At 32.4% G+C, this 18,923-nt stretch overlaps 3 protein-coding genes across 6 annotated transcripts; 1 reads left to right on the top strand and 2 right to left on the bottom strand.

Moving 5' to 3' along the window:
• Positions 1-4,460: 4,460 nt before the first annotated feature.
• On the bottom strand, positions 4,461-10,089 carry LOC129888676 (uncharacterized). Of its 4 annotated transcripts, none has more exons than XM_055963636.1 (4): positions 10,000-10,089; positions 7,977-8,416; positions 5,894-7,759; positions 4,461-4,855 (listed from the first exon to the last, which is right to left on the bottom strand). In XM_055963636.1, the coding sequence occupies exons 2-4, from the start codon at positions 8,327-8,329 to the stop codon at positions 4,777-4,779; spliced, it is 2,298 nt and encodes a 765-aa protein (XP_055819611.1). In that variant the 5' UTR covers positions 8,330-8,416; positions 10,000-10,089; the 3' UTR covers positions 4,461-4,776. The 4 variants fall into 4 exon arrangements, with proteins under 4 accessions (XP_055819611.1, XP_055819610.1, XP_055819609.1 ...); XM_055963635.1 differs by lacking the exon at positions 10,000-10,089 and adding an exon at positions 9,880-9,964; XM_055963634.1 differs by lacking the exon at positions 10,000-10,089 and adding an exon at positions 8,711-9,194.
• LOC129889675 (cyclin-dependent kinase G-2-like) lies at positions 10,069-11,914 on the top strand. Its single transcript, XM_055965084.1, has 2 exons — positions 10,069-10,108; positions 10,770-11,914. Exons 1-2 carry the CDS (start codon positions 10,069-10,071, stop codon positions 11,645-11,647), a joined length of 918 nt encoding a protein of 305 aa, XP_055821059.1. The 3' UTR covers positions 11,648-11,914.
• Positions 11,915-12,142: 228 nt separating this feature from the next.
• On the bottom strand, positions 12,143-15,693 carry LOC129888675 (1-aminocyclopropane-1-carboxylate synthase-like). Its single transcript, XM_055963633.1, has 4 exons — positions 15,429-15,693; positions 14,718-14,849; positions 14,378-14,538; positions 12,143-13,494 (listed from the first exon to the last, which is right to left on the bottom strand). Exons 1-4 carry the CDS (start codon positions 15,600-15,602, stop codon positions 12,510-12,512), a joined length of 1,452 nt encoding a protein of 483 aa, XP_055819608.1. The 5' UTR covers positions 15,603-15,693; the 3' UTR covers positions 12,143-12,509.
• Positions 15,694-18,923: the final 3,230 nt, after the last annotated feature.

Genomic DNA, 18,923 nt, shown 5'->3' with positions numbered 1-18,923 from the left:
GGAGGTCTCAATTTGAAATCTCTTACCAGTGAAAGTAAGAGTTTGTCTTCTGGGTCGAGCTCGTCACACCAAATCTACCTAATACGAGTTACCTCTCTTGTATGATTTGCGAGCTATTGCATAGGAGCGAGAGATACGACGAATAACAATAGGTTCAATTGAATCCAACATATTCAATGTGAATTGCGAAGGATAGATATAGGGAGATAAGATTATATTATATGGTATATTAATTGATAAAAAGTCATGATCATTCTCACTAGATTTAATATAATTAGCAGATAATGGCATTCACGCCTTGAACAGCTTAATACAAATAAAATATGATTAGAACATGAATTATGGATAAGCACAAATCTTCCAAACGTACTATGTTATCTTGAAGAAAAATAAATAAATATTTATTGCTTATTTTTAATCAGAAGTCATAAATTTGAATTATGAAAATGATGTCGTCTTTATTGGTAAGTGTTTTATTTCTAAAAGAGAGGGGACGTCAATATGCGATGCCAAAAATTAAATCTTAAATCATCACCACCAATGACTATGATATGGTACTGATTAGGGCTGTACAGGACAAACCGATAAACTGCACCAAACCGACAAACCGAACCAAACCGGAAAAACAACCCGACTAGTGGTTTGGTTTGACTTGGTTTGGTGTTTGAAAAAAAAACCCGACCATTATAGGGTTGGTTTGGTTTTAACTAAAAAAAGTCAAACCGAACCCAAACCGACCCGATTATAGATATACTACTTTTAAATTATGTTATACATAAAAATATTTATTAAAATGTAATTTATAAATATTTTTTAAAATTTTTTCATAATTTTTGTTTTCTTTCTTACATTTAGATTTGGACTTAAGTAGCCCATCTAAATAATATACAAAAAAATTTATCTTATAAAGTTATATTATAAAGTTAAAACTTCAAACAGTGTTGTGCCTCCATCTTATATGTTGATATTTTGTAGTAGAACTCTTTTTAAGAAGCACTGCTCTGTGCTTTTTATTAGATACTATGAGAAACCCAAAAAAATCCGAAAAAACCCAAGAAACCCGAGAAACCCGAAAAACCCGAAAAACCCGAAAAAACCCGAAAAACCCGAGAAAAATTGATATCGAAAAACCCGACTTTTGTTGGTTTGGTTTGCTTTATAGATTTAATAACCCGACACAAATGGTTTGGTTTGGTTTGTAAAAAATCCGAACCAACCCGATCCATGTACACCTCTAGTACTGATAGATAATTCTCCATCTTTAATTAAAGGTTTTGAATTTAACTCTTCATAAAAAATATTTTTTTCGCCTCTAATCTAAAATATCTTTTTTTGACACAAATCTAATTTAATCGAACCTCAAAATATGAATCGACATAAAATCCAAGTCACAGCATGTGCAACAAACATTTGTGTTTGTGACTCTTTAGTCTAAAGGAGCAAAATGTAGACAAACAATAAATGAGTTTTATATAAATTCTGTGTTTGGTAGGGATTATCGGTTGATTGGAAGATAAGTTATATCGAGATTATAATATAACATAACATGATGTTATGTTGAATATTTTTTTAGAAAAAGAAAATAACAAGTTTGAAGAGTGTGAGGCTATTTTTGTTATTTTGTCTTGATATATAATACTAGTACTAGTAACTATATTTGTATTTCACATTATATCATACATAAAATAATACATCAATTTTGGAATAGCGTACATAATTTTTTTTAAAATCCAAACAATATAGTATATAATAGTACGAAGTTCTATGCGGTGATTAAATTTCTTTTTCCACCAACCAAATAATCTCAGACATTGTAAATATACATTAATCACATTAATGAAACGTTAAAATTCTTTATATTATTAGTTTACAAAACATAAACTCTTTTACTTATATTCTTATATTTTGTGCATAAATAATTTAATTATGGACAAACTGTTATTTAAACGTCAGAGCGTCTTCTATTTTAATAAGTCACTAACTCCATCAGAATCATTTTCAATGAATACTCCATAAGAGTTGAAATAGTAAATTAATCCTTAAATTACTTGTATCGAAATGTGATTATGTTTTGTTTGTTTATTCCTACATCTCCTCCACAAGAGAACAATGGTCGTGTCCTTACTTCATTGAGTCCATGCCTTAACAATCATGAAAAAAACATTATTATAATTTTCCATGTGAATTTTGTACTCTTAATTCCTTTTTTGTCTCTTTGATTTGGATTTTTTCTTTTCTTAAAATACTGACAGATATAGGAATTGAGCTATCTCACGACGTTATAAATCAATTCACATACTATTTGAGTTGGTGAATAATTAAACTCTTGAATCTTCTTCAACCCCAAAATATAATACGTTACATTCATTAATTTGATGTAAACGTTCGATATAAGTAAATTTCTAATAAAAAATTGTGTCATATTATAATGTGAAATAAAATGTTTTGATAATTTCTGTATCTACTCAACCACCCCTTTGGCATGTCTATAAGCTAATGTAAGTAGCATTCTCAATTAACTTTTTAATCATGGAACTCACCTTACCTTTGACTCACCAAACAGCTTACTTACTTCTCTTATTATTTTAATTTTAATAAATTAATTTACTATTCCTAATTATTTAAGTTTTTAAGTCAGGTAATCGCACATTTCAACATGTTAGTAGAATAGGAAAAGGTCTTGTTCGAGTCTCACCGCTATTGATTATCAAAACAAGAATTTTCACGTGCTTAATTCATCATAAAAATTAAACTAGCATTTGAGGAATCATATGGAATACACAATTAAATAAATATAAGTGTCTTATCTACTCTACCAGTTTAAGCTCTTTTTTTTTTTTTTTGGTTGTTGTTGGCTTTGTCTGAGAAATTTAAGTATGTTTGGGTGTATAATATATTGTTTGAACCAATTAGTGGCCCTCTAAAGTTGGCACTAACTTTCACTTAGACACCTCAATTAGGCTTTGTTCATTTTAGACACCTCAAGTAAGGTCTCGATGCGTCATTTTGACATATATATGCCACGCGTCTTCGTTTAGTTCGCCACTTTGACACGTTATCGACGAGTGCATTACACACACTTTATATATTTGGGTGATTGTCAAAGAAATGTCGAAATGACACATCAGGACCTTACTTGAGGTGTCTAAAATGAACAAAATGTAGTTGGTGCCAACTTTAGAGGGTAACCAATGGGTTCAACCTCTAGATTAGATTGGCTAGGTGGTATTCATGGCTTTGTATTTAGTTTTTTTTTTGTTGGCTTTGTTACTCATACTTGCATTAGTATAGGCTGCTTTCCATAATAGCTTTTTGGGGTGTGTAGCATAAAATTGTGTGAATACATGTTTTGTGTATCGGACTTGTCCTTTTTTTTCTATTGTTGATTTCTTGTATCTGGTTGCGTTTCATGTGTGTATAATGAGTATATATCCATATTTCCCCCCCATATTTATCGCGTTTTGTTCAATTTTAAATGGATAGTGAAGCTAAAGAGCTCATAGCACATCTATAGGGAAGAAAATAACTTGCTGATAGTCTACCTTATAGAAGCTTCAAAAGAGTTCAAAATTTTGCATTTAGTCAAACATCGTCATATAAATAGGGATGAAAGGAGTACCAAATGCTGAATTTTCATTATCGTTCAATTGGTTCGAATTGATGTTATTATTGGTAGGTTAAAAAATGAACTCATAAATAGTTATATCAAGGTATGATGACCTAGTAGTTGATGGAGTTGAAACAAAGACACTACAAACTAGAGTTTCCAAACGGAAAAAATGACTTTCTTCCCCTACACGTGTGGCCGTGTGTGTGGATATGGTCAGGAAAAAATGAATTTCTTCACCTGCACGTGTGGCCGTGTGTGTGGATACACGTATCGGGTGAAATAGTCTAGTTGGTCGGACACCACCTTTATAAAAGAGTTTCAGCTGGCAATACCTTGATCCTCGTGATTTTTTTTTCTTTCTATAATCTAGAAAGTAGAGCACGATTAGAAACTCGATGGACAATGAGGTTAATTGTCATGCTGAATTCTGCTATTCCACTGCTCACGAAATGCATTGCCAGCAGCTAACACACCAATTTACATGGTAGCACAAACTAATGCATATCTTGGTCAATCACAAACAACAAACACAATGTAATTTCACAGGTGGGGTCAGAAGAGGATAGAATTTCCGATAGACTCTCGACTCAAAGAACTACCAAAAGAGGCAGTAGCAACAAGCAGAAACAACAAAAAAATAAGATAACCACGGCTAAAGGAACAACGTGTAGTAATAGAAATCACAAACAAGAGATGGCAAAACAAGGAAACAACACAGATACTTACGCCGATGATCTGCAAGAAACCTGTAAATTGAGGCACCTATAATGCACATAGCCAATATTTAAATTTCGGATAACGGACAATGTGTAGGCCAATTGCATGCACCTCGACTAATCCACAGGGTAACTCCAATCAGAAATCTGTATAAAGCCTTTTCTATTTCACTAACAAAGTATACTCTTGACAATTGACAGTATCAAATGCCTTCACTTTGACACTACTGTTATATCCTCTCTTCCCTTTTTTGTAATGCTTTTTTCTACAATTTTATTTCCAGTTCAAGGGAGAGGGACAACAATAAAACTGGAATGCGCGAATTTAAGTGATAAGTTCTGGCTAATGAAGCAAACTACTACAAGAGATGACAGATGTTTCTATAATTGGACTCGAAATCTAACTAAAAGATTTATAATTTAAAACTCGAGCAGACAAGGTACCAAACATCACTCTGTGACTTCGAGGTCTTCAGTTTCCAAGCCCGTGAGGAGTAGAGGATCTGATTCATCGAACTTATTTACCTTCCTGTTTCAAGAAGACGAAGCACTGTTCAGTCCTAGACAGCAAGATATGCAGACAGTGATATTAAAATTAAAAAGATGATTTATGCTGCCCAGGCAGACTTTGAATATGGAAGAATGCAATTCTTGAAACTTCAAAATAGTAGCAAGAATATATACAACTTTATGATGAAATCGAAACATGCAAGAGTTATAATTACTGTTAAGTTTCCTTGCTGAAATTCACTGTACAAAGAAGTGCAATTCAAGAGAAAAGGTGGAGTATTTGAAAGTGGAGTACAGTAGACCCGTGTGGTGTGGCCCTCTCATAGACCCTGTGCATAGCGGGAGCTTAGTGCACAGAGCTTCCCTAGTTTCGTAGTAATCAAGTTGTAGGCTTCAAGATCAATTCAGGCATTTATTCAATCCTCACCCATTGCGTACACATCTATGTTCCTAGGACCGGTGAAGATACCTAATATAGGAGAAGATCGAGGCCGTTTGGATTGGCTTATAAGCTGCTTTCAGCTTTTTTTGAGTGTTTGGTTGGCCAACTTAAAGTCATTTTGTGCTTAAAATAAGCCCCAATAAATAGTTGAGTTTATTTGGATGAACTTATTTTAAGCAGTTTATAAGTTGAAAATAGCTTATAAGTCGGAAAAAAAAAGTTGGCCTGCACCTACTTTTTTTTTAACTTATAAGGAGTTTTCAACTTTTAAGCTGCTTAAAAATAAGTCAATCCAAACAGGCTACAAGAGGTTTGAAGTTTTCAACACATAAATTTTAGGTACAGACTCTATGGATGTGCAGAAACGGATACAGGGATATGACCAATAAATGTATATTACGACATATATATGTATATATTAATTATTCTGGCAATTCTGCTTCGGAAACATTTCTTTCGAGTCGAGCGCCTATCAGAAACAACTTCTCTACCTCCCAGCTCCCCCATTTCCCCTTCCCTTCCCCTACCCCCAATTCCCCCCCCCCCCCAAAAAAAAAAAAAAAAAAAAAAAAGAAGAAGAAACATGATCATCAGAGAAGAGTTTAGTAAACTTACCCACATGTCTTCTTATTGTGACCTAGGCCCTTGCACTTGCTACACTGCATCTGCCTTTTAACAATGTCAAAAGCGTCGACCTTTTTCATCTTAGGTCGGCCAGGTGGACGTTTGCTTGGTGGGGGAGTAATAATAACTGCTGCATCAACTTCACCGTTTGCTGGATTTTCCAGATTAGGAACGGGGTTAATTGATTCAACGTATGTTACATGGTAACTCTCGGTTGTGAAGTATCTGGAACAATAATCATATGGACTCCTTCCTATGCATTCAAAAACAGCAATAGCATGGCAGCAAGGCATCCCATTTAGTTGCCAACCTTTGCAACTACAATCCCATTGATCAATATCAACTACGTCAACAGACTCACCACGAACTTCAAATGTACTTCCATGTGAGGGTAACACATGAAGTGACCCTGCTTTTGAGGTTTCACACTGAAGTTTTTCTTCCATCAACGGTGTCAATCTTGTAGCCCACTGACTGGACTCAACACGCCTAGTATAGATCAATTCCATTATCTTCCCTCGTAATACATCAACCATTTGAGTTATCGGCAGCTCATTCACCTCCATCACCCAATCATAAAAGAGCTGTCCGAAGTTTGATGTCAAGAGGCCATACCTTGCCCCACCAAAAAGGGCATTTGCCCAATGATCAGGCTCACTTCGAGTGACCCAATCGTATGCATCAGGTGAGATTGCTCTTATATTCTCAGCACAACGTTCAAAACTCTCAAGTGTTGGGGCACAAGCAGCAGTATATAAATCTTGGATCATAAGACGTCTAGCTTCATGAGAAAACTGTCCTTGCAAATCGTTATTCAATTTTTCTGCAAGATAGCGCAGGCAATAACCATGGTGACACTCTTCATTAAATATATCATGCAAGGACTCTCTTATGCCCCTTTGGAAATCACAAACAAATGTTATTGGACAAGACATCGGTACAGCAGATTTAAGTTCCGAAAGAAACCAATGCCAGTTGTCATTTGTCTCCTCATCTACGACTGCAAAGGCTAAAGGAAAGACACCATCATTCCCATCCACACCTACGGCAGCCAATAATGTTCCTTGATATTTTGCATAGAGAAGAGTGCTGTCAAGGAACAGAAGAGGACGACAACCTTGTTGAAAACCAGATATTGAGGCATGAAACGAGATAAATAAACGATGGAAGCTTGAATCATCCTTTGCGGAAACTATAGCAACACTACCTGGATTAGTTTCTTTAATTTTCTCACATAATAAAGGTAACTGACTGTATGCCTCTCTGTAAGAACCTTGAAGCTGCTCCCTTGCCTTCTCTTTTGCACGTCTTGCCTGAGAGTAGTTCAACTGAATGCCATATTCACGCTCAATATCATTTGCAATATCCTTAGGTTTGTAATTGGGAGCAACCTTCAACTTTTCCTTTATTATATTTCCCATCCATCCCCTTGTGGACCGGTACCCAGCTTTTACAGCAGCTCCATCACATGTATGCTTCGGGTTCATTGTCTTAATACATATTAGCTCGGTGGTAGGCAACTTTGATGCATATATTGACCAAGCACAACCTTCTGACTTGCATTTAGCAGTTACTCTGCGACTTTCATTTTTCTTGTATTTATAAGTGAATCCATGGGCAATTGAGTACTTATGCAAAGCTTCACGGAAATCAGAAAAGCTGTTAAATCTTTGACCCACGCCAGTAATGGCATTCTCCCACTGCATAGCTGCTTTGCGATGCTTCTCATCATTGCTACTCGGATAAACACCTAGGGGACTAATTTCAACGGGTGCTTGAAACAGATCATCAGGGTGGATCATATCCATGGGTATAGCAGGAGTATGTTCAGGCTCGGATACGTTTGTCCTGCTTGACCTTCAAAGTTAAACAAGTCATAAAGAAATTTAAGTCATCAACAAATAAATGTAGCAAAACAAATCACTCACTGGAACACATTGCGTATAAAACCCCACTACAATCCAAAGAAATAGAAACTTAGCATGCTAGGATTCAAGGAAATACTCAAGGTATGACAAATGCAATGAGGAAACAAAAGAAGCAAATTGAACTGAATATAAAGAGAAGTAAGTACCTACTGGCAGTCGCATTCGGAGTACTTAGAGCAACACCTTCTTCTGCAATTATAAACACCTCTACTTGTTCAGAATCCTTGAAGAAGTTAATCATACGTTTGAGGTCCTTATCTTTAGAAATTGTGATGAGTGTCTTCTTATTCCCGGGGAGAAAATACTTAATTGTCATTCCATCAGTGCTACACTCAAAGTTTTCCGCTACTTCTTGCTTAAAATCATCCAGAAGTGTCTGGTGATCAAGGTCTAGTGCATATGCCTCCCCACCAACATATGTCAAAGATCCATCTTCATTGTTGGTAACAAACTCCCCTCCAGATTGACATATGGCAATTATTTTCTTGGAGGCCATCATTATGCCGGCAAAATAACTTCAAACAAATAAACTGCACCAGCTAAACGAATATTCCATTGTCACAGAGCTCAAAAAATGACATTGCAACTGCAAATAGAAAAATCCCAATTCAATTTCTAAAGTTGAAGTCACTTGATCGTTGAGAAGCAATAGGCAAGTAGCCGTATGCACAATCAAGCAGGGAAAGTTTAAGGCTAAATACAAAGAACCCGGAAGAAAATTTTGTTATGCAGAGGCATTTAATGGATGCACCAGCAAAGATAAATCAATGGGACCATGAAAATCAAGCTACATTCCCAATTTGATAAATAAAGTTTTAACTCTGTGGAATGTTAAGAGGGTATAATCAAGTCACCAAAAGAATAACCAAATTCTGCGCACCTCGACTAATTCCACAAGGCACATGCTATCTCCCACCAGCATGGATACCAAGTACTCTATCCATCAAGGCTCGGACAAATGAGAAGAAAATCACCTAGTGTTTCTGCGCAATTGAATCTAAGACCTTGTGGTTCTCAACCCACTTTGTTGACCAGTAGGCCACACCGTTGAGTGCACAACAACAACATCATACACAGTGTAATCCCACAAGAGAGGTAGACCTTTCCACTATCTCATGGAAATAGAAGATTGTTTCTAATAAACCCTCGACTCACCCTTGGGTGCACAAAAAAAGTTTAATTCTTTGGAATGTTAAGAAGCCATAATCAAGTCACCAAAAGCATAATTAAGCAAAAACCGAAAAACCAAGATGAGAATTTGTCTAATGGGACCATGAAAATCAACCTACATCCCCAATTAAACAGATAAAGCTCAAATCTTTGGACTATTAAGAAGCACTAATCAATTTTACACAGGCACAATCAAACAGGGAAAGTTCAAAGCCAAAAACAAAAACAAAAAAAGACTAATCAAATAACACTCGATCAGGAATACCAATAAATGAAAAAACTCATTCTGAAACATCAAAAAAATTAGTGAAAAAACAACAAATATGGGCTCATGAAAATCAAGCTACATTTCCAATTTAACAATTAAAGTTTCAGTCTTTGGAATATCAAGTAAACCAAAAGCATAATTCAGCTAAAAACAAAAATCCCATTAGAAAATTTGCTTAACAGAACCATGAAAATCAAGCTACATTCCCAATTAAACAGATAAAGTTCAATTCTTTCGACAAGTAAGAAGCACTAATCAACTAACCATAAGGCATAAAACAAAACAAAAACAAAACTAATCAAAGTTTCAGTCTTTGGAATATCAAGAAGGGATAATCAAGTAAACCAAAAGCATAATTAATCTAAAAACAAAAAGCCCATAAGAAAATTTGCTTAAAGGGACCATAAAAATCAAGCTACATTCACAATTAAACAGATAAAGTTCAATTCTTTGAACAATTAAGAAGCACTAATCAACTAACCACCGGCATAAAGCAAAACCAAACCCCCCCCCCCCCCAAAAAAAACTAATCCAATAACACTTGATCAAGAATTAAAAATAATAATTATGAAACAATAAAAGTGAAGAAAACAACAACATGGGATCATCACCTAGTACTTGGTCAACGTTAATTCAAGAAAATTCATGGGATAATGTGAAAATTTTGTATTTTTTTTTTCAAGAATTGATAAATACACAAATGGGATTTAAGTTTTTTTTTTTTTTTTTACCTCTTAACAACAGAGAGATTTGCATGAAAACAGAGAGAGAGATTTCCATTAAACTCTTTGGAGATGTGAATGGCGTCTACTTTGGCACTTGAGGTTGAGAGAGATGAGCGTAATTAACCCTAAAAAGATTTTTATTGACCACTTTAGCCCTCAAACTTTGAAGAAAATGTCAAACTTCCCCCTTTTTTCTTATTGGTTAACTTATTTGTCTCAACAAAAGATGGAGTAACAGTGTTTGTAGTCCCTCCATTATTGATACTGTAACGTTTTAATGAATACACTTTTTTGGATAGATTGAATCATTTTGTGTTGTTACATAATATCATATGTCAACAATTTGAATGATAAATCTACGGGAAAAGTAAGGTACGTGATACATCTACTATAGAAATATAGGATAAAGTTTAAAATAGAATTATTAAATAATAATTAAAGAAAATATTAAGATAATGACATGATCACATTGAATCGGTTGTTATACAAAATGATACTTTTCTTCGTTACCTAACGATGGATTTAAACTATATGATACAATAAAATTTAACTAATAATCAAAATAACACATTGTATTTAAACTAACAATACAACGGAACAACCATCCAAAACAAGGTGTTGATTAGAGCATAATAGGTTGGTAATTTCTAGATGAATTTCAGACACGATCGATTCATATGTAATTTTAGATATAATCCTTTCACTACTAAAAAAATAGTCAAAATAACACATTGTATTTAAACTAACAATACAACGGAACAACCATCCAAAACAAGGTGAAGGTACATATGGAGTTGTTTATAAAGCTAGAGATAAAAAGACAGGAGAAATTGTTGTGCTAAAGAGGTTAAAAATATCAAAAAAAGAAGAAGAAGAAGGGTTTCCTTTAACATTTCTAAGGGAAATAAACATTCTTCGCACTTGTCATCACCCTTCAATTGTACATGTTAAAGAAGTCGTCGTAGGGATCAAACTCGACAAAGTTTTTATTGTGATGGAATATTTGGAACACGACTTGAAAGTATTAATAGAAAAGATGAAACGTCGATTGACTCAGAGGGAAGTCAAATGTCTTATGCTCCAGCTCTTGGAAGGTGTCAGGTACCTACATGATAATTGGGTGATTCATCGTGACCTAAAGACTTCAAATTTACTTATAAATAACAAAGGTGAGTTGAAAATTGGTGATTTTGGCTTGGCACGACGTACTCAAAGTCGTCATCTTTTGAAACCTTATACTCATAACGTTGTTACTTTGTGGTATAGGTCGCCAGAACTTTTAATGGGTATGAAACGATACTCAACTGCAATCGATATGTGGTCAGTAGGTTGTATCATGGCCGAATTACTAACCAATAGACCGATTTTCGATGGGAAATCGGAAATTGATCAAATTCACAAGATTTTTGAAATTCTTGGAACCCCAGATGAGAAAATATGGCTAGAATTTACAGAACTTCCTGGAATAAACAAGTTTAAATTTGTAAACAAAAAGCATAATTATTTATTAAGAAAGAAATTTCCTTCAATATCCTTCACAAATACTGTATTGTCTAATTCTGGCATTGATCTTTTGAACAAATTTCTTACTTATGATCCAAATAAAAGGATTACTGCTGAAGCTGCTTTAAGCCATGCCTGGTTTCGCGAATAATATTATATGATGAATTTAGTTTATCGAGGACATGATCTTAGAAAGAAGTTGCGAAGTTCAGATATGGATTAGGTTAGTAGGTGGCGGTACTACGTTGTGTTGTTGTTCATCATATGATTAATAGTCGTACTATTGCTTTTGTAATTTCTTGTCCTTCAATTTCTATTACTATATGTTGGTTTTTGTATATAACTTGATTATTGTATTATATTGTTTTGTTGTAGTTTTTGTTCTTTTACTATCTCTGCTACGTATTTTTTGTTGCTTCTTGTACTTCAGTTACTTTTTTTTCGAGACTATTTTAGACTGATTTTCTTGAACCGTAGATCTATCGAAAACAGTCTTTCTATCTCTGCTACGTATTTTGTGTAATCTTTCGATCACTGCTTTCTCTCTATATCACATTTATTATTTCACTATTCGTTTTGCTTACCTTTACCTCAAGTATTTATACATCTAAAACAAAAAAAAGAGTAGACAATATAAATTATTATTAAAAAATTGATAGATATATATCCTCTGCAGTTGCCTCTTGAACTCAAGGTTACAAATTGAGTTCCCTTTAATTACAAGAAGGTATACAGAAAAAAAATACAAGAACAAAATAATTTCACAATAAACTAAAAGCCCATTTGATTGCTTTTTGCAATCATAGTATAGGCAAAAAAAAAGTACTCTTAATAAAAATAAATACAAAGAATACCTATATATAACTAGACTTACCAACAACTACTGCAATTAATTAAAGAACTCATCAGGTACTCACTGAAATAGTCAACGTGTGCATAAACCGAATTGAACGCTTATCAGGTACTCGATGAAAAGTCGATGATGCCTGTACAAGCTGACCTGGACGTCATGGTTAATTCCTAGCTTGGACCATAGGAGAAGACATTGGAGAATGAGGAGAGCTCATAAAATCATCCAATCTCCTAAATGACAAACTAATTTCAAGTTTGTTCCTTCTACATTGTTTCATTTTTGCAACTTCAATTCCCTTAGTTTCTTGTAACACAAAATGTCTAATTCTTCTCAATGCAACTCTCATAGTTTCATCATTCATATTAGCAAAACAAACTCTAAACCAACCAGGCTCGGAGCAATGAAATGAACAACCAGGTGAAATATTAAGTTTCACTTTGTTAATAATTATATGCCAAAGTTCCAATTCATCATCAAATGTTGACTCTTTAAGAAGTCTTCTCAAATCCATCCAAAAAAATAGGCCAGCATCACTCTTCAATGTTGTAATTCCAACTTGTGCTAGTCCTTTAGTAAACAAACCATGTCTTTGTGACAATCTCATCGAGCTCTTCGCGATGAAATTATCAACAAATGTTGTGTCCGATAACATGGAAGCAATCAATCGTTGTGTTTGCGTTGAAACAAGTCCAAAACTTGACATCTTTCGTGCAATATTCACAACAACATCGTTGTACGAGTAAATAATCCCAATCCTAAATCCAGGGAACCCTAAATCTTTCGATAGGCTATAAACGATATGTACTAAATCATCGTTGCATCCAACAACTTCATCCATAACTTCCGCGATACTGATGAAGGAAGGTTGACTAAATGCGGTTGCAGCATAGATTTCATCACATACTAGGTGGATGTTTTTGTCATTGATGAATCTTAATATGTCTTTTAATGTTTCCTTGTCCAAGATTGTGCCCAATGGATTTGATGGATTGTTTATAAGCAATCCTTTTACTTTGATTTTTGATTCTTGAGCTTTTTCATATGCATCTTCCAAGGCTTCTTTTGTAACCTTAAAATTGTTAGAACTCTCACAAACAACAGGAAAAAGTTGTACCCCTGTTCTCCACCTCAAATCTCTATCAAATCTGCAATACAAAACAAGAATTAGTCACGAAATTCGTCTCTAAACAACCATTAGCTAATAGCATGTCTTTTGTAATTCGTTGCTAATTTATCGTTAAATAGAATTAGCGATCGATTTTTATTATTTGGCAACAAAAGTTATCCAATCGCTAATTTTTATCCTTTTTAGTAACAAAAATATAGTAAAAGACTTGTTTTTTATTATTTGATCACCTAAAAGATAACTGCAACTCTTTAATTATGTATTCATGATAAGTAACATAGAAAGTGAATAAGGATACTTTTGTGATTGGATTAGAATAAAAAATATTAACACTCCAACTTGACTATTCATTGATTTTGACTTTGGGAAATTAATCAATAAGTCAACTTTCTCTAGATCTCTTATTTTATTTTATTTTGATTTATGTTTCCTATTTTAATGGGGGACAAATTATAAACAATACATTATGTCCAATCTATCTGTCTTTTGTTTTTTGTATTTGTCATTTATGGCCACAAAGTTATTGAGGTTATCACTAGAGGACCTACTCTTTCCAATATCTCGTAGACAAGTTGTTGTATATATGTCCCACACCAATAATTTATCAATTTACTTGGTCCAAGTACCAATATAACTGAAATTTAAAGTTTAATTTAAAGAAAAGAATGTTATAACATGTTTTCTATCTTATTTTTTAGATCATTAATTTGAGAACTATGGAATGCACCTATAATTATTTTTTACGTGATCTGATGGTATAGTAGTATAATTTAACTTGTTGTAGTAGTCGACATGTCATCTACGTTATTTTTATTAGATTATTATTTTTTACTTATTACGAATATTTATCTTTTATCGAAAAATTACTTTTTTTTTTAATTTAAAAAAAAGTAAATTCTTACCCTGGATAATATGGTGTAGGTACTAAAAATGCATCACCAGGATCAGCCAAACAAAATGCAAGAGTTTCATGAGCTCCTGTTGCTCCTCCACTCATAACTATTCTTTCTGGATCAAATGTGACTCTATCTCCTCTCACTTTCTCCATAAATCTTGAAACTGCCTGCACAATTCACAAAAACAGAATTTGACGTTTATGAATTCTGCGCGATTCATCGCTTATTTATGCTACTAGGTTCACAGTTTATTATATGTACATACTTGGTGAATTTGTCAACACATATATATACTGACTCTAAATTCTGAATTCGATTACGATTTGTGGTTTTATGTTTGTCATACCTTTCTGAATTCTGGCAAGCCATGATAGTCTTGGAAAATAGCAATATCCTTGAAATCTTGAACTCCTTCATATGTACAAATGGAGGCTTTGGGGTTGTTGACTATCCATTCTTGAATTAAATCAAAGCAAAGCTGCAAAAGACATTACAAGTAAACACAAATTGCTAGATTTAAATTTGATGAGTTCAACCTCTGATAAATTTAGACTAAACAAAAATTATATATTGTCACAACTTTGGTTGAACTTAAACATATATTAAAAGTTTATAGTCTTTCATATACTTATCTCTACTAAAAAAACACATACTTTAATTTAGTGGTGTATATTTCATGTAGAAATACTGACTTTAGTTGAATCCATAATAAGGAGCTACATATGCCTTTGAACAGACTATAGGTGATTTTTTTAATTTCAGTTATGTCTAAATTTTGATGGACGAAATTATCTGATATCTATGCTAATGAGTAAATAACATGTATCTAATGAAATGGTTCAGATGCACGCAAACTGATCTAGATTACTATTATCAAGAAAGTTAGTAGAGGCTCTAGCTAATTTCTTCTCATCTATATAAATTTTAGTAGATAGAATCATTGATAAATTAAACCAAATATGCAATAAAATAACTCAAGTGCATGCAAGCTGATTTGAATAATCAACATCGAAAAAAGGGGAAAAGAGTGTTTGAACTACTTATGAATTTCACATACCTGATTTTCAGCCAATCCCATCTGAATAACACCATTAGGATTTTGTGTTAGATGAAATGGATCATTTTCATAAGCTTTCCAACCATCAAAATATGCTGAATTTTCTCCATGCCCATCATTTGTGGCTATCTTTGAAAGAAACTTTTTATTATTATTGCCTGAAATTAATCCCATTTTCTTAATTTAAAAAAATGGAAGTTCTTTTTGTTGGTAGCTAATTTGCTAATATAGAGATTTTTTTGGGTAGAAATTAAAAGAGACTTTGAAATGTTAGTTGGTAGAATGGACATGAAGTAACTGACCTATTTATAATACTTTGATTCTGACTCAATTATTATTTTTTTGGTGAAGAAATTTCCATGAAATAGAGGACATAGACTTTTAAAAAAAAACGTTTTTCTTTTGGAAGTATATGACTGCTTAAAAGTACTCTTTTCGCTTCAAAATAAATGTAGCTTCAGCCAACAAAAATTGTTCTGAAATAATTATGTGTTCAGAAATTCAAGACAATAATTATTAATTATTTTTAATAATACCATTTTATTAAAATATTCTTACATTTTTTAATAATTCTTGATTCTTAAGGAATATATAATAAATGGGGATAAATATTTATTTTTAAGACAAAAAAGTAATTAATTAGTACGTAATCGATATGGTAATAGCGCACTAGTGATGAACTTTAATTAATTTCCTAAGAGTTTAGTGATATTTTTCGAAATTGCCCCTTTCTGGAATAATTGTTTGATAAATGATTTGTATTTTATATCTTTTATAGTATATGAATTTTTTAGACCACAATTTAAAGATTCTTTATGAACGAACTGGAAAATCTTAGAAGAGAAAGTTTGACATGGTCTAAGATTTTATAAATTATTTACCATCATGTAGTTGACAATCTGATGATTTATATGCAAGGTTGAGCAATATGTGAGTAAATATTAAATCAGAGTATAACAGTGTTTAGAAGAATAATTTTTTAAGTGTTGTATTCGCACAATATTAAAATTAGGAACAAAATTTAAATGATAATCTAAAAAAAAGATATTTGCATAAATCTACCAAAAATTTATTTTTTTACGTACTCTCTGTGTATAAATATCTACACAATCAAATAATTAAACTTGAAAATTATATTGAATTATGAAAGACTCTAATTTCAAATATCATGTCAACAAATATGAGGAAAGGACCTAGAAAAATATTCAAGTTTTAATTATTGCATTTTGTTGAAAAATTACGTTGTATAGATTTTAGTAAAAATCTTGTGGGATCATGTGTGTATATTTTATAATGTTTCAATATTAATAGACGATAGTAGAAAATTATACCTTGTCTCCAAATTAATATTGCATTTATAATTAAATGATATAGAAAATAAATTTGTTTCTATCCATGCAACATATGTATGTGTAGTGATAGAGCTAGAATTTTTATTAACGAACTTCAAAATATGAAAAAATAAATATACAAAGAAGTCAAAGAAAATTCAACTTATACATAAAAAATAATTTTAATTACATATAAACAGTATAATTTTTTATCAAAAAAATTCGAATAAATCCCTCAACACTGCCTAGCTCCACCCCTGCATTCGTGTAATGGTCCACATGAATATATAAGTTTATAGAAATAATAAATTTTTTGGATGTGATTTGGACTTTTGGAGAAGGGCGAATGTGTTAATTTATTGTTTTATCCCGTGATTAGTAATTTCAGAATTATTATATAATACTATAATTATAGTAGGAATAATTATGAGATTATTAATTAATTCCAAAACAAAAAACCAAATATTTTTATTTTTATTTTTATATAAATTATTACAATTTGACTTATGGGAGTTACATGTGCTATGTATTTTTATTTTTATTTTTGCTTAAAATATAGAGTTGGAAATTGAATTAATTGGAGCCATACATAACACGTTGACTTGTTTGTTCTTAAGTAGCAAAAGGAATAAAACGTGATTAATCTCATTTGCAATTCTAATTATTCTCTATATATTCATTGTATTTACTCATTATTAGATTGAATTATCATAATTTATTACCTAACTTTTTTCCTTAGATAAATGAAGAATTTTCAATCAAGATTCATGAAGAATTTGTTTTATAATTTTTTTTATTTACAAATATTGCTTATTTACTTTGATTAGGCCTGATTCATTCAGATTTTATATGGTCTTAAAAATATTAAAATATTGTTCATGATTTCAAGATTCTCATGAATGTGATTTTTTACGATATTACATCCATTATCATCGCATAATAAGCTAGTGGTCAACTATATAATCATGGATATTCATAAAAATTATTCAACTATATGATAATTTAAATTTTATCCACTCAAGATTACTTCATCAACCAATCATTTTTTTTCTAGTTTTGGAGAACATGTAATTAATACAGTGTAATCATGATTTTAATTAAGTGATTTGTTTTTATCTAAAATATCAAATAGTCACTAAATTAGAAATTATTTGGTCAAATATTCTCATAAATAACTAACATGAGAAAAAAAATTATTATTGACCAAACATTAGAAGAAAAAGGAATATTTGCAGCATACTTAAGTGAAGAAAAAAGTGAAACATGTGATTCATAAGCTAGAAAGACTTTGGTTCATTCATTGAGTTTGTGCCCAAATAGTAATCATAATCATAATAATAATAATTATAAATATAGAAATATATATTCAAGAGGAGAAAATGGTCAAACATGTGGATGGCTTTTACTTAATGATAATTTTCTCATAGTCAATTAAGTTAAATTGCTTGGCTTTCACTTTCTAAATATTCAAAGTTTGACCGTTAACGATTTTGATAGAATGGTTGATATTATAATTTCCAAATATTTTTACGAAGAAGCGATCAAATAAATAAATCATTAAAATATGATAAGTTATATCATTTTTATATCGATATCCAATGTGGTATTGGTGTCCCACATGACACTACGTAGAGCAAGGTGTATATATATATATTCATCCATGCATATGCAAAGTTTGACTGCCAGATTTTGGTAGAATAATTGACATAACAATTTTTCGTGATAGGTGTCATTATTTTCTTGAAGAAGCAATCAAATCAACAAATCTTTAATGACAAGCTGGATCATTTTTTTGTTATATCGATACCCAATGAAGGAGCTTTGGAGTAAATGATAAAGTTGTTGTCATGTGATTAGAAGGTCACGGGTTCAAGTCTTGAAAACAGACTCTGATAAAAGTGCAAGGTAAGACTCCATACAATAGACTCTTGTGGTTGGACCCTTCCTCGGACCCTGCGCATAGCGGGAGCTTTAGTGCACCGAGCTGCCCTTTATCGATACTCAATGCAGTATGGTGTCCCACATGACACTACCCGAAGCTAATGTACAATCATTCGTATTTAATCTACAATGTAGGGTCTGAGGAGGATAAAGTGTACGCAGATCTTACTTTTACCAAGGTAGGACGGTTGTTTTCGAGAGTCTCTCGATTCAATAGAAACAT

The sequence above is a fragment of the Solanum dulcamara genome, chromosome 5 (assembly GCF_947179165.1).
Source record: "Solanum dulcamara chromosome 5, daSolDulc1.2, whole genome shotgun sequence".
NCBI lineage: Eukaryota > Viridiplantae > Streptophyta > Magnoliopsida > Solanales > Solanaceae > Solanum > Solanum dulcamara.
Note: the sequence above shows the minus strand (reverse complement) of the source record. Positions and strands in the feature narration are given on the sequence as shown.